The sequence below is a fragment of the Mastomys coucha genome, unplaced genomic scaffold, assembly GCF_008632895.1.
Source record: "Mastomys coucha isolate ucsf_1 unplaced genomic scaffold, UCSF_Mcou_1 pScaffold7, whole genome shotgun sequence".
Lineage (NCBI taxonomy): Eukaryota > Metazoa > Chordata > Mammalia > Rodentia > Muridae > Mastomys > Mastomys coucha.
The window spans coordinates 24,938,941-24,955,408 of record NW_022196913.1 but is presented as its reverse complement, the minus strand read 5'-3'; the positions used below and the strand labels follow the sequence as shown (position 1 = coordinate 24,955,408).

The 16,468-nt window shown below is 39.6% G+C and overlaps 1 protein-coding gene across 3 annotated transcripts in view; it reads right to left on the bottom strand.

The window, feature by feature from the left end:
* The window catches only part of Aoah (acyloxyacyl hydrolase), a 251,423-nt gene that overhangs the window by 208,920 nt on the left and 26,035 nt on the right, over window positions 1-16,468 (bottom strand). For 2 of the 3 annotated variants that reach the window (XM_031359270.1, XM_031359271.1), the window contains exon 2: window positions 6,724-6,819. In XM_031359270.1, coding sequence (XP_031215130.1) covers window positions 6,724-6,819 — 96 coding nt within the window. Of the gene's footprint in view, window positions 1-6,723; window positions 6,820-16,468 lie in introns of those variants that run through there. The other variant, XM_031359272.1, reaches the window with a different exon arrangement.

Here is a 16,468-nt window from a genome sequence, read left to right as displayed (position 1 = left end):
AGACAAAAAGGAAAATGTGGCCATGGTGTTAGTTGTTTCTACTGTAGCATCATGACTTAAGGAATGTTTTTAAGAGAAGTTCATAATTAAGTGAGGAGAGAGGCAGCTTGGGAATGTTTAAAGTAATGCTAATGTTGAAGTAGCTTAGCCTGGGGCAGAGCAATTTAAAAAAATGGCATTAGTGTGTTCTTTGATTAACTTGCATTACTGGCTAAGAGGCAGAGAAAATCCATCTCCCTTTGGTTTGATGAGAAGCACTATGAATGTGTTTCTGTGATTGTGTTGCTCCACTCACAGAAAATGGCTGCAGGGTTCTCATTTGGAGCAGGCACCTCTGCAATCTCTTTCTTCAACTGGGTTCTGGGATTCTGCTAACTCGGGAAGCCCCTGGAGCAGTGCTGGATGTGGGAAAAAGAGAGGACGCTCCCAGAGCTAAATTAGAAGCTCAGCATGCAAGAATGAGAAGCAGAAACATGTAAAACCTCTGGGCAAGAGCTAGATTTACCCAGGAAACTACAATTAGATGGCACCCTAACTGTCACTGCAAACCAAGTGGTGACTGCCATAAGAATTTTGATAGGAATCAACTGTGGTTCCAATGTGTCCCTGAAGTTCCTGTGTCAAGAAGTTAGTTCTCATGCCACAGTGTTGGGCTCTGGGGCCTAATGAGCAGTTCTTGCCCCTGTGAATGGATTAATGCCATGTTATGGGATGACACAGCAGAAAGCATGACACTTGGCTCAGCTACTTGGACTCTGGACCTCCAGATCTTTTGAGGCACAAATACACGTGTTTCCTAGTGCATAAGGACTGCCCAGTGATCCTTTGAAACCATTCTTTGGAATGGTCATGTTTTTTTTCTATTATTGATGTGTTCTTCTAAGTCTTCATTCTCTAGATCTGTAGAAATACGTTCCTATCTGCCAGCTCACAAGCATGATCCAATAGTAAAAGTTCTGCTGTAGATCTTATCTTCAGAGCCAGGAGTAAATCTCAATGATAGAAAAATTTGCCTAGCATGCACAAGGTGCTGGTCTTGGGTCCCAGTAACCACCCCCTTACACACACACCCCTGACAGCATTTGTCTAAAGCATCCTCCACTATCTGGTGGTACTAAAAACAAAGCCATTCATCTAGTGTTAAAAGTCACTCCCAATCATGTTTCTTTTTCTTTTCTTTTTTCATTCAAATCATAGATAAAACTTCAGGTACAAGCAAAGGTCAGAAACACGCTGCACAATTTAAAAAGACAGGTCTTCTTGGGCATTGAAAGGGCAATGTGATCTACGCAAAGATTACCCTCTAGAGCATGGCTCTCATTTTATGATCACTAAGGCTAGGGATTTTGTGATTTTTTTAGCTTTAGAAGAAAAAGGATACCTAGAAATCATTTTTTAGATGAATGGGTGTTTATGTGCATAATATCATCTTCACCTGCCCCTCCTGCATCTGGATTATCATGCAGAAGTCAATATCAGACCCAAGGAGACACTATGAGCTGTGCCTGTTATGTTTTCTAGGAGAAATATTTAGCAAGGAGACAGTCTCTTCATTATTCTGTAAAATTCATGTAGTTATTCTATGCAGGTTTTTCATAGTTACTAAATCAGAATAAAATGTCCAGCCTACCTTTAAGTCTATCAAGTAGTTCAACTGTCTAAACTGAACAAGAGTTCCAGGTGTCCATCCAAAAGTCCAGCATTTTCTAATAAGATCAACATGAGTCCTAAGGCCTTTTTTCATTCACTGGAGTTTTTCCTGTTGAGTAGGAAACACAACCCCCTAAACCCCGTAGTCTGCTTTGCTTCCTCCTATGACAGGCAGGCTTTCCCTACACTAGGTTTCCACTCTCTTACCTTTGGACAACACAGCTTTTCCTAGAAAAAGAAAAGTCAAACTCAAGGTGCAAATGGTTCCATGTGACACTGAGACCTGTTACATGGAAACAGCAAGTAGGCCGGTAGGGTTAGTGATAACTGTGACTCTCTACAAATTCCTCCTTTGGAAAAAGGTAGCAATGTTTCCCTCTTTAACCCAGAGATGTGAGATGTTTCACTCTAACCAACATAGTGCATACTTCATGGAGAGACATCTTTATTCAGCTTTCTCTTTGGAAGCAGAAGTTTAAGATGGGGTGGCCTCATTTGTTCATTTCTGTCTCTTTTCTGTAACAACGTAACAGGAGGGAGTCAGCACCCACACAGACAGACAGACAGACAGAACTTGCTTTTTAAAGAGTTATTGTTGTTGTTTCTGTATCTGTGTGTTCATGTGGGTGCATGACATGAGGGGGTCAGTGTGAGTTCTAGGGGTACAACTAGGTTGTCAGGCTTGTGCTGCAAGCACCTTTTCCCACTGAACCATCTCACTGGCTTCTACTTTTTATTTTGCAGCAGTGTTTCAACATAGTGCACAAGATGCTTTAGAACTAACTCATGGGTTCAATGACTTCAACCTTCCAAATAGCCGATACATCGAGTATGTGTAAAAATGCCTAGTACAGCTGTTCTTTTTTCTAACAACTTGGTTTTAGGTGCTAGTTCTAGTCATAATATCAGCACTTCCTAGGGTGATGCCCATGGCTGAATCACCTGTGTTTGACTGGGACATATAATGTACCAGCACACTGGAAACCAAGCCTGCAGTAAAAGAGTCTATGGGGGACCCATTTAAGCCATCTCCAAACTATAGAAGTAAGACTTTGGACAGAGTCTGAATGTCCAATAATAGGGGTATAAATCAAAGACATGGATATAAGAACAATTGAGACATTGTCTTAATGAGTACAGATCTTAAAAACAGAATGCTGAATAAAAACAGGATGTTGCAAAGTGATGCCTAATTATTGATTTATGATTCACAAGGGAGAATACTGGAAAGGCAATGAGGAAAGCAGTGGAGCTTTGGAATCTCTCTGAGCCCTGACAACCTCCCTCTCCTTTCCAACTCCCCCCCCCCCCCCCCCCCCCCCCAACAACACACACAAAGTACTTGGCTAGCAGTTAACAGAGAAAACAGTTTAAACAAAATTAGGAACCCCAATGAACACAACATAGTGTTATGTAAAGATGACCTATCTGCATATACTCCCAAGGAGAGACCAGAGGTGCTGTTAGGTGCTGAGTCGTCCAATCAGAAGATGGCAACTGAGCTCAGGAGGAATTTAGCCACAGCACTTAAAGTCAGGATTAAGGATTTAGAGTAATCTGATACCCATAAACTCTTTGAACTGGACTCAGATCCACTAAGCAGCTTACAAATAGTGTTGAAGGAAGATCCTGGTGAAGGTGGCCAAAGAAAAGGTGAAGAGTCCGAGCAACAAGCAAGAGAGATGGAGCTCTGAGCATTCAGAAACAAGCAAGAGAGATGGCGCTCCGAGCATTCAGAAACAAGCAAGAGAGATGGCGCTCCGAGCATTCAGAAACACTATTCCACCTCTTTCTAAGAGAGTTGGAAGACTAATTTCACAAAAATTAAGCAACAGAAATGTATCTAGGTCAACTCCCATACAAAGCTATTATAAGAAAGAAAGAATAACAATCCTACAGATAGTAAAGGCGTGCCAGAAATCATGCCAAAGAAGAGATGAAAACAGTTTTAAAGGAGGGAAGCCATTAATAAAATGATATAAGACACAAAAGAAGAGAAGAAATCCAAGTTAGGAAATCTCCAGTAAGGGAAAAAAGAAACCAGAGAGGAATAGAAATTATAAAAGAAATGAAGTTTAAACTAGAACTAACACAGAACAAATAGAATAGTCATGGTCTTCAGAGAAATGAAGGAAGAAGAGATTTAATGGTATGACATCAAGGCGGGTGTTACAGTGCAGTGAGAGCACTTGGTTAGTGTGCATGGTGTGCTGGGTGCCACCCTAGCACTCAACACACACATCCATACACAGAGATGGGGAGGGATTCAAGACGGAGGTAAAGTATCCCACAGGCAATGAAGAATCGATACACAGATAAAAGGAAATTCCTGAAGAAACTCAGACCAAGGAAATTGAAAACATAAAAGCCTTTCCTTCAATTAGGAAATGCATATAGTTGAAACCACTACATGCCCAAGAACTTGAACATTCAATAATGAACACTGAAGCACTTCTTTGCCTACATCACTACCTTCACAGATAACAAAACGAAAAGCATCATTTGAAATGCTTGGCAAGCACAGCCATTGACCTGAAAGAAAAAGACTTGACTGATATCAAGCCTTTTATTTATTTTTTATTTAAATTTTTCTAACTTTTATTTTATCTATATGACTGCTTTGCCTAAATGTATGTATGTGCACCATGTGTGTGCCTGGTGCTCAGGAAAGCCAAAAGCGGGCCTTGAGCCCCTGAAACTGGAGTTACAGACAGTTGTGAGCTACCTGATATGGGTCCTGAGAGCCCAATCTGGGTCTGCTGCAAGAGCAGCATGTGTTTTAAACTGTGAAGCCGCTTCTCCAGTCCCACACTAGGCTTTTTGGTAATTAAGAGTTTCTTGGAAAGAAATCTTATACCAAGAAGTTTTTGGTGTATATGTGTATATGTTTGTGTTTTTGTTGTGTGTATATGTGTATTTTATATCTCTGTCCACAAGATAGGCCTAGAAAGATTGACTATTCAGTATAATTAAGATCCCCAAGAACCCAGCTTTAGTCATAATATAAGACTTGCCACAAACAAACAAAACATGACCACCACCACCACAATAAAAACAGATTCCTAAGAAAAACAACTGATTCCAAGCTTTAGGAATGTTCCAGACAAGGCTGGAATACGTGGCTATTCCAGTTACTGAGGAAGCCGTTCAAGGTTACTTGAGCTCATAGTCATATTGAAGAGGAGATTCTGACTTTCTGGTCAAAGAAGGGGTTATTTGTGCTTCAATAGGATAATGGTTGCAATTGACTGAAATCTTCAAGGTATGTTTCAATCATGACTTCATATAGCATTTTAAAGAAAATGATTACTTTGGGATGGTAATAGAAAACCAATGTACTCTCTTGAAACCTAGTAAAGAAAAAGAATAATTTATCCTGATTTTTAAAATTAAACTAGGTATTATAGGAAAATATTCAAATAAGATGATAAGGGAACAGCTCAAGGGTAGTTCAATTAAATGATCAGTTGAAATATCCAATAATATACTATTCAAGAAGTTGATACAATTCGCCAGGAAGCATCAACACCTGCTAGAATTACAGACAGGAGCAAAGGAAGGAGGGAGGCAGCAGAAAGAAAGGGAGAGGGAGAGAGAGAGAGAGAGGGAGAGAGAGTCGCATATCATTTGTCAAAGGAATAAAACTGGAGTGTCCTGTTCCAGGCTCTGAGCCAAGGTTCAAACTCTGAGAAATTGCAGAACTCAGAAGAAGCATGCTCTGTCACTCTGTAGGCATGCATAACGTCAGTAAGCCCCAGGCTAGAGACAAACTTCACAGCCAAATTCTATGGGAAAGGAGAGGTGAAAAGCTAAACTGCAATAGACCTTGGCAATGTAAACCGAGGGCAAGATACTTATGTTAAAACTGTAAAGAAACACGAAGAAACAATTATTACAAAGTTCAAATGTTTGCTTTTGCAGGTGACTAGAAGAGCCATGACTACCTGGAGCGTGTGGATGGGACTTCTGAGTGGGCTAATTCTCTCTTCTTTCTGACCTGGGCTATTTACCTTTCAAAAAATGAAACACTATGTATTCACTTCATGTGGATTCTACATCTGTTTTGGATTATGCGGAAAGGGTTTAAAATTTTTTTAAATTATAACTTACTTATAGATTCATATGAGTGAATATGTAAGTATTAAGTCCTAAAAGAACAGTACTCATTAAGTTCATTCCTCCTTCTAGAAGCTGGTGGAAACTAGTACTTGGGCAGACAATGGTCCATCTGGAACATGGTAGACAGGTGTTGTATATGCTATTTTCTCTAAGCCTTTCCTTTTGAGTTCTAAATATTCTATCCTGTAAATGCTTGTTTTGAATAATACTATTCTCAGAAAATGATTCTTTGCTATTGACATGGGGTACTAAATAAATCAAAGATAAAATCACCATTAGGCTCAATACCATACTTAACAGAGAAAAAAAAAATGTCTGCCTTCTTGATGAATTAGTTTCTGCTAAGAGAAAGAAAATTTGGCTCTCAAATACATAACTGTTATGTACACAGAAAGTAGAGTAAATATTTTCTTTCTACTCAGTCTGAAACACAAATATACAGTTTTCTAAAAAGCACTTATCAGTGTCTTGGTTTGTAGAATGAATGAGAGGGTTGGTTGAGATCCAGTTGAGATGAAATGGGTGTTTCTGATACCTTCCCATTTGGGGTTTTGAGATCAGGATTCCTTTCAGCCTAGTGTCTGTATTAGTAGAACTGTGTGTGTCTGTGAATGTGAGTATAAGCAAACATTGAATTGTTTATTATTTTGACTTAATATTTAAAATGATTATCATCAGGTGGAAAATCATTATTATTGTGATACACTAATGATAATTGGCCATTTAACATTTTCTCCCTACATGTCACAGTGATGTCTGCTATGATAGAGAATGTCAGACAGAAACTACCTCAAGTGGACATTTTATTTTGATCTTTATAAATGTCACAAAAATAGCAGTCGAAGGAAAGCACAATCAAATTCTCCATAAGACTCCATGGGGTGCAAACTCCCTCTTGGTGATTTCACACAGGAGGAGACAAGCAGCAACAGCAGCAGGGCTCTTAAAACTTACCAGGCAGGTAGCTGCAGAGTCTCTCCATTGCCACCTGGACTGAAGAGTTGTGAACTTCTGCCAGTTGCTCAATCACAGATATCACCACCACACACCCTGTGGGGAGCAGAAGAACATGTCAGCAGTTCACCAGGGGCTAGAGAGTCTAGATGGAAAGGAGACAGAGTTAAGCTTGCTTAAGGACTTCAGCGGAGGTGTAAAACCTCCCTTTCTTTTGCCTTTAAATGTCTATTGCATACCTAAACACACTGGGATTTACAGAGAAATGAGAAATGTAACGAGAAGACTGTGCACTGGGGGCTCATAAAGTCAGGAGCTGTCAGAGTAGCTTGGCTACCAGTGAGCTAAGTGACTTCAAAGCGATAATTAATCTGGCTTATCTTCCAGAGAAATTAAGAGAAAACAATGTGAAAGAAATGAAGAGAAAGAAATGTATTTGCATGAGATAGGAGGAGGAAAGTTGTGCATACTACATAAGTTCTAACTTCTCAAATCTCTACTTGCTCCTCTGCAGTAAGTGTCTTCATTATCTTAGCCCACAAAATCCTGGCCTGTGACCTAGAGTTAGATTTCTAATTTTGGGACAGTAGTGGAAATTTTTCAGAAGACCTGGGATTGAGTCCTGACTTTATAACCTTGGACTCAATATCTTCCATCTTTAAGCCTTGGTTTCCTTATAAAGCAGGAAATAAGACATTTTCTAGTGTGTAACTGTGCTGATTAATAGAAATGATAATGCAACTGAGTATGCCTTTGAAATACAACACCCTGTGAAACACACCAGGGTAGATTTGTAGCACAGAAGTTCCATATGAAGAAGCTGACTAAAAGTGAGATCAGTGAATAAGGCCCCCAACTTACATATGAGTATCATTAAACCCAAATTCCCACCATGGTCCCTGGGAGAAGGTGAGTAGTGCTACTGAGCATTTCTAGACAGAGAGAAGTAAGCCCTTCTATAAAATGAGATGAAGAAATGAGAGCTAGCCACCTCTCTATAGAGACTGAAGTACCTGATAGCACTTTACTTACAATTGTTCTGTCCCCTCAGATTGGGGAGGGAGTTCCCACTAGACATGAGATACTGAGACCCATGCAGCTGACATGCTCTTGGGCTGATAGGACTCACTTGCTGGTGTGTTTGGTAACATCAACCATCAAGATCGACTGGCTATATTTTCTAATGACTTCACCACCTTTGAGTGTTTTGCTATATCACCATGAATTTAGTAGCTGATACTGATTAATATTCTCTGGCCTAAAAGCATTTTCATGTATATCTGTTCTGTTTTTAAAATAGAAACACAATGAAATCTCATTAGAAAACAGGATATGAAACAGGATAGCAAGAAAATAAATGAACTGCTCAACTTATCTGGTATGACCAATTGCACCTTCATTTTGAGTATATCAAGTGTATTAAAAACTGTAAACTGCAAATGGAATGTGATAAGTAGTTTTATAGCAATGCAGTTGAAAAGGAAAAGGCTTTCAATGAAGCACAGCATGGGTTCAAATATTAGATCAGCCTTTTGAAAATGCTGTGACTTTGAAGGATCTGCCTACCTTTTGAAATTTTATTCTTGAAGTTTCAAGTGGGCTCCAAGTTCCTTAACAGTGGAATGGAGTCTCACTTTCTCTGCGACTAGCACAGGGTCTGGTTCATAAAATAAGGGCAAGAATTGTTTCCTGGCTTGAAGAGGGCCTATTTAGGAGTTTGTCAGAGACATTTTGGTCACTAGTTGCTGGGGGGGTTTCTGGGGGGAATGCTTAATGCCTACTTCTACAGCTACATCCCAGCTCTGCTATCTCACTGGTTTATTTCAGTTCCCACTTCTGGACAGCAGGTATCTTCTCTTGAGCCTGACAGCAGATTCCATTGGAAACATGCTCAAATGTTCAGCTCTGCATTGAACCATCATGCAGTGCTCTGGATGACTCTCTATGGATGGTGAGCCACATTGATTGATGTCTGGAGTAGACTCAAAGCAGGGTGCACACGGGGTTCAGAAGTGATATGAGAGGGCTTGGTGCTGTCACCAAGCAGAGATTTCACTGGGAATTGTGTCCTGTACTCAGCCTGTTGCTAGTATGATTCTGAACACCTTAAATACAAGGAAAATCCATTACTGCCCAATTTGCTATGGATGTACTTAGAAATATTTTCAGTCTGAACCCTTAAGCAGATGACAAAGAACTATGCATGATTTTCATGACTGAAGTATTTTACGAGTATTTAGAAGTTAGACTAGACCCAGTGCAAGGGTAGAGTGGATGTTTATCAAAGGAATAATGGTAAGAACCGTCTTACCTTGATAATATTTTCTTGTTAAAAATAAGACAATAAGGGAGCATAAAAACACTTGTGAGTTGTCATGCTGCCTCAGTTTCCCTTAAGACACCATTCTTTGAGATACTAAATCTTAAGAGGAATCCAAAATTAGCATGTTACTCCCCTCCAGTAAATCTATATCATGAAGTAAGCTTGTTTTAGTCCCACCCCTTCCTCAAAGGTTTCATAAGCTGTTTTCCATCTCCTGCCTTCGTCTCTCTACCCAATCAGTAGCCACATCGCTCTTCTCCTTTTTCTCAGAACTCTATACAGACATCTCTCCTTATCCATGACACGCACATTCTAGGACCCCACCCAGGTACAAAAATCTATAGATGTGCAAGACCCTTAGCCCATATATGCTCTCCTAGATTATTTAAGTCAGCTCTTGGTTACTTATAATACCTAAGATGATATGTATAGTTTGCAAATAGTTGTTAAACTGTATGGCTCAGAGAATGGGACAAAAGAAAAAAGTCTATACACATTCAAGACAGACAATTATAACACATTTTGATCAGAGGTTGGATGAATACACAGGTCTGTGAGCCATGGACATAAAGGGCCCACTGTATTAATTAATGATCTTGGACTGCCATTAGTTACTGCTCTGATACTGTTGTACAGGGGAAGGCCACTACTGCAGCCTGGAGCTCTCTCTCTCTCTCTCTCTCTCTGTTTGCTGCTGAGCTTTGCAGCAGGGTGCATTAGTCAAGAATGAGGCAATGTATAAATGAGATATTTTATTGTAAGAAAGAGAAAATAGGCTGGGCAAGTAGAGAGACATAAAGGAGAGAAGTAGAGAAGGAGAAAGATAGAGAAAGGAGAGGAAGAAAGCAAGAGAGCAAGAAGGCAAGAGAAGAGAACAAAGAACAGGAAAGAGGAAGAAGGCAAGAGAAGAAAGGGTAGGAGAAGGAACAAGGAGCAAGAAAGGGAGAAAAGAAGCAAGAGAGGGAACAAAGAGCAAGAGAAGAGAAGAAGAGGGCAAGAGAGAGAGGAGGGGGCAAACCACCCCTTATATTGTATGGGGCGTGGCTATCTGTCTTTGGGGGCGAGGCATGCCTGGCTGTGGTCAGTTGACTGGGAGTAGGGTCCAGCTAGAATGCTGGGAGCTTGGGGCATTGTCTGCCTGATAGAGCACACATCTCCTTTGGGGGCAGCTGTGAGGGGTTGTGTGTGAAACAGGAGCCAAAGACTCAGGAGTTATAGCTGAGCTTCTTCTATCCCCTGCAAACAGAAACTGCCCACTGAGGCTCCAAGGCTCAAGGCCAATTACTCAACTGAGCCTAAGTTGCCTGAACAGACCACTGTCCCACCCTGCCCCACATGATATCAGCTTCCTGGAGAGAGAATAGTTAGTTCCATTTTTTTTCCACTTCAGGGGCACCATGAAAGAGCACCACACACGATTACTAAAAGAGAGAATAAAGAAAATCTTAGGAAGTGTCCTCAGTACTTGCAAAAGGACTGCTTCACAAAGTTGACTTACACGAGAAACTTACATCGGGATATTTTGTAGCTAGAGAAACTACATCACTGGTCCTCTTTTCCTCCAAGTATTGGGTTGGCATAGGAGGGGAGATAACAAGAATCTGTATACAGAGTCTCTCAAATCAAAGAACTCTGGTAACATTGCTTTAACAGAGAAAACATATATTCAACGAAAGAAACTTATTCTAGGCAAGAAAATACTAGAACTTGATGGTCTCCTAGATAGAATGTGATCCCTGTCTACGGGGCAGTCACAATATACTTCCCAAATTTATAACAACTTTATGGTAATTAGCAGCTGAAAGACTAGGAAGAGGCGACTTTGTAAGAGACCATGCAGAACAGAAGGGCAGAAAAGCATTCTCAGCAGAGAATCAAGACATGCAGCCTGAAAGAATATGACAGAAGACTCCATGTTTTCCACAATTTAATTAGCAACAGATTTTCTTTCTCCTTTATAATTGAACATTATAGTTTGTTATAACTAATGGCCTAATATGCAGGCTAGGAGGCAAGATGTGGAAACCAGATCATCATTTGGATCAGCAGGACCACTGGGGAAACGTGGGACATAAAAGGACACTTCTTGAAGTCTTATTTTCAGAATTCCATTCCAGTGGAGCCATGGATTGGGATTTCTCTTTCTTGAAAAGTCCATTCCAATGCTTATTTATGTTTGTTTTAAACCATGGCTTAAAAAGATGCATATAAAGTGCCCTGGGCTCCCGGAGACCCGTCTGCTTCTTTGTAGTATAGGTACAGGCTTTCCTTTTCACTTTGAAGCAGAGAAACTCCATCAAAGATTGACAGTTGCAGCCCCTTAGCACTGTTGGCTAAAATTGGAAAATCATTAGGTAGATAAAAAGGAGCTAGGCCCTGGGGAGTGGGGAGAAAAAAGATAGAGAACAATAAAAGCCAGTTGTCTCTGAAGACCAGGCAAATCCTCCCACGCTCATCACTTTCCCTAGTGAAGAGTTTTGATCAAAAGGACCCCACAGACATGCAGGTAACGGGGTTTGAAGCACTGAACACCCTGGCTGGAAACAGCTTTGATGTGGAGGTCCATCTTCACCTCCCTCCAGTAGGCTGTACTCCCTTCCAGTTTAATCATTAATTTGGGGTCTGCAGTGAATGCATTGCATCCTTCAGCAGCAAGAATGAAGGGATGGGAAAGAACTGAGTTATATTTAAGTGGCTGGCCACTGGGAATTTGACCATGCTCCATGGAGTACATGGGCAACCTTAATTGTACTTGGTGCATTTGGGGGTGGTGCACAAGGGTGGGAGGGTGGATCTGGGATAATAATAGAAAGCAAGTGTGACTGGGTGCATTGTATGAAATTCCTAAATAATAAAGAGACTATATTTTGAAAAAAATGTAAAGCATGGAGGGCTCGCCTACAGTCTAATAAGAGATTTCACTGCCTTGACAAGCTAAAGATTGTTTTCCTGGAAGAGACATGTGTGCTGACTAACTTCCCCCAGTACAGAGTACTCTCTGGTCACTAATAAAAGGTCTGGCTCTGTTGAAGTGAGTTGAATTTGGAAATGAGGACGGGGAGAGTTATGCAGTTTACTCAGTGGTCTCTGTCTGAGATCTCATCTATGGAAAATTCCTTTTTATCTGTTGTCTGAAAATAGTGAGTGTAATAGAAGCAGACACCCCCGATTCAGTGAGGAGAGAAGCAAATGAGTCTGGATATAACTACCTGCAACAGGGGTCCACTTCTGGTCACGTACCTTAGGCAGACAGTTCATTGAGGCCTGGAATTCTGCCTGTGTAATACAGTAAGTAAGAATGTGGACCAGATCAACAAATCTGCTTCTCATGAGGGGTGAAACTTATTTCACAGCCCTTTAGAATATTCAGGAAGTGACAATGACTTGGGATGGAACCCATTCCCCAAGAGGCTCTGTGGCTTTCATCGACATTTGAACTCTTTTAAGTTGTAGCTACATGTTAGATAACCTGTCAGAGGGAAATTAAGGCACCCCAGCCAGAGGCCTGCCAACTAAAAGTTTTACGAATGAGGCCATAATAGATCATCCATTCCTGCCATTTCACCATCTACCAGTTGTGTTCAGCTGCCCACGTGATCCCAGGCTATTTCAGCTACAGTCATTCAGTGAGACCCAACCCACAGAATTCTGAGCAAGTAAATGATTCCCATGTGTTTGTATCACAGAGTTGCATGGCTACAGCAATACAGCTAATAACATGAACACAGTGCCTGCAGCAGAGACACATTTAACAAATGTTACTTCCTCTCCTACTTGGGTAGCCACGTGGGACAGGCAGACAGACAGACAGATAGGCAGACAGGTAGGCAGGCAGGCAGGCAGACTTTTCTTGAACACTTTTTGAGATGGAAGTTTAGAATCTTATCTATGAAAATGTGCGGCATTACAAGTATTTTATTTGTCTTTTCTAGGATTGAATTTACTTTTGTTGTAAATATCTAACCTTTCCCAACATTTTGGTAGATTCTAAGGCTCTGTGCCCTTAATCTAAATGCCACTTCAAATATTGCTTTCAATGAGAAAATGCCCAGCAAGTTCCAAACTGCTGACTGTGCCAAGAACATTGGCAACAAGAGAGTACCATATTAGGTAGTTACGGGTGAATACAAGAGCTTGAGGCATCAGAGAGCAAGCAGAAGGCAAGCAAGGCAATGAGGAAAATTAGGCCCAGTGAAGATGTAAATAAAGCATGAATACCAGTGATTTGTGCTTAAAAACATACAACCATGGTCTCCTTCTAACTTTGTGTTGATAACTCTATACCTTGGATTCTTCTTCAATTACAGCTCTATTTTATTCAGTTCTCCTACCATTAAATATTTTGTCCCAGTGTAATATATTTCAATGGTTAAAAACTTTATTGATCTAACTATTATAATTTTACATTAAATTTTTATAAAAATTTAAATAAAAATTAAAAATGTAATAAATGTGACTTTAAATTCTTCAAGATCGGGTTTCTTTATTAATAAAGCTAACCTAAAACCAAAATGCCTTCCCAATATATGAGAAATTACTGAATGATAAGGTAAAATTTTATAATAATTCTATTTCTTAATGAAATGATCAGGTCTCCTAAATTAATACCCATATCTGTTAATGAATATTATTTATCCATAGACAAAATTCAGCATAACATATGTGTCTGTTTTCATTTTTACACATGCAAGTGCCAAGAAAGATATTTACATAAATAAGTGGTAATGGTGATATTTTTCATACAGAAAAATCATTCAGTTCTTTGGAGTTCCTCAGAGTTACATACCAAAAATCTAGAATGATCTATCATTGAAAATTACTTGAAATGATCTATAACCCAACAACTTTATTGTCATCTCTAAGATTTATGAAAGAACTAAAAATCAACTGACTTGAAAAAATGTGTCATTAATCAATGAAGTCTTTCAGGGTTTTGTTTTTGTTTTTGTTTTTGATAAATATACCCTTAAATTAACTAACACTTACCTTTTAATTATGCTTATTATTATTTGCTTACACTTGTGAAAACTAAAAAATTTAAGAAGTGAAATATTTCTATTTTTCTTTCATTGTGTATATACAACCTTAACAAATGCTTTTGTGTGTAGCACTGGAAATGGTGAGGGTGGAACTTGCCCTTGATCTGGGAAGGAAAGCATAGTTAAATCTTCAATGAACAGCTGAGTTTTCATAGATGCCTTTTATCAAGTCGGGGGAGTCCACTTTTCTTTCATAATTTGTTGAGCTATCTTAAGAGATCTTGTTAAATAATTCACATTTCTGCTGGATTGATAATATATACTCTTTATTTCACTGATGTAGTGCATTCTATTAATCAACATTCAGATAGTAAGTCAGCCAAGCATTTCTAGCAAAGATACGATTTGGCCGTAGGCTACCTAGCATTTGTTTAATTTTATATGTTGCTGAATTTATTTTGTGTTTTAAGAGATTTTTCAAAACTCCATGCTTATACAATAATGTTATGTAACAGTATGAACTGTTAACTCTTGCTTGCGGTGTCTGTCTGGGTTTAACACTAGAGCAAAACATAACACAAACTGGGATGTATTCCCTTCCCTTGTTTTATGAGAGGAATTACTCACATTTCATTGAAATTATTTCCTTCCTAATATTTTATGGAACTCACAGGTGAAAACAGCAAGTCTTGAGATGTTGTGAACTCAGCTGATGTCTTTTACATTCATGTTCTTCTTGGATATTTGATCATATGCCTTATTTGGAAATGGGGTATAACTGGTGTAACTAGGGGGGATAAGATCATGCTGGACTAGAGCAGGCCCATAATCAATGAAGCAAGTGTTCTCACAAGAAGAGGCAATGGCACATGTGGAGGAGAAAGGCCACATGACTATGAATGCAGGGGTTATGCAGTTGTAAGACAAAGAACAGAAAGACATGCAAGCCCAGAAGGCAGGAGGCAAGCACAGCTTACTTCAGACCCCCAACCTCCACAACTGTGAGAGAATTCGTTCTTGTGGCTGGAGCCAGCCTGATTGTGGTAGTTTTGTTGTTTAGTTTGCAGCCCAAGAACGCTAATCCAACTTCTAATTACTAATTTAATCTTTTAACAGTCCTTTTTGATATAGGTCCATTCAGGCCTTTTATTTCTTAAGTCACTTTTCAGTATTCTGGTTTTCTTTACAGTTTTTCCCCATTGTATTTTAACTCTCGACTTTTTTTTTTTTTTTTTTTTTTTTTTTTTTTTTTGGTTTTTCGAGACAGGGTTTCTCTGTATAACCCTGGCTGTCCTGGAGTTCACTCTGTAGATCAGGCTGGTCTTAAACTCAGAAATCCGCCTCCCTCTGCCTCCCAAGTGCTGGGATTAAAGGTGTGTGCCACCAACTGCCCAGCCAACTCTTGACTTTCATGACACAAAATTGTCTATAATGTTACTGTACAGGCAATTTTCCTGCCTGTCCTCAGAGACCTAGCAGTTATGTCATGACCTGAGGCAGGTGCAACCAACCACCTGGTGCCCTAGGTGTGTGTGTTTTGAGGGGGGGCTATTAAAAAAAGACCTTCCACCAACTCAGCTTTCTCTCTGTTCTGGGGATTCTCTGGCCCTCTCTCTGTTCTTGCCCCCCATCCTCTCTCTGTCTCCCTTTTCTCTGCTCTCACGGCTCTGTTCCCATCTGTCTGTCTGTCCACATGTCCATTCATCTGCTTTATCCCTTCTCCAGGTCCTCCCTTCTCTCCCTCCCCAGTAAGCCCACTTTACACCAGGTTTGTGGAATGGCAAAATTTCTCAGAGGTGCTCCTTGGCTTAGGCCACCAAAAGCACCCCTCACCTCATTATATTTTGTAACACATAATATTCTATTATAATCATTTTAGTTTCTTTTGGGAATATAGTGATGCTTTTGTTGAGCTTTTGGAAAATTATATTTATCAATTTTAAATGATAAGTTCACTTAAAAGTTCATTGATTTTGTGTATCTCCTTTAATAACAGTATCTGGTTTTCATTAGTGTACTTGTTTTGATTTTATTATTCTTTATTACGATGTTTATTTTCTTTATTTTACTTAGTTTGGGTCTGAAGCATTGTTTCTCTGGATTCTTGGGATAGAATGCAGGTTATTGATTTTAAATCTTTCTTCTAAAGAAAGTTACATTGCGCTCTAAGCATGATTTAGCTGCCATCATAAGCCAGCTTCTTTTGCCAAGTTTTAGACATAAAATACGTTACTTTGCTTTCACATTTCTCATTATTGAATTTTAATTTGATAGATAACTATATGATTTCAATCCTTAAAATAAATTTATGCTTACTTTACTGAATAACCTGTGCTTCATTACAGGAATGTCTCAATGTGATCTGCAACAGCCTCAAACACTGCATCCCAGGATAAATGTAACCAAGGAGTACAATGGAACCTAAAGTCACTGAGAAAAAACA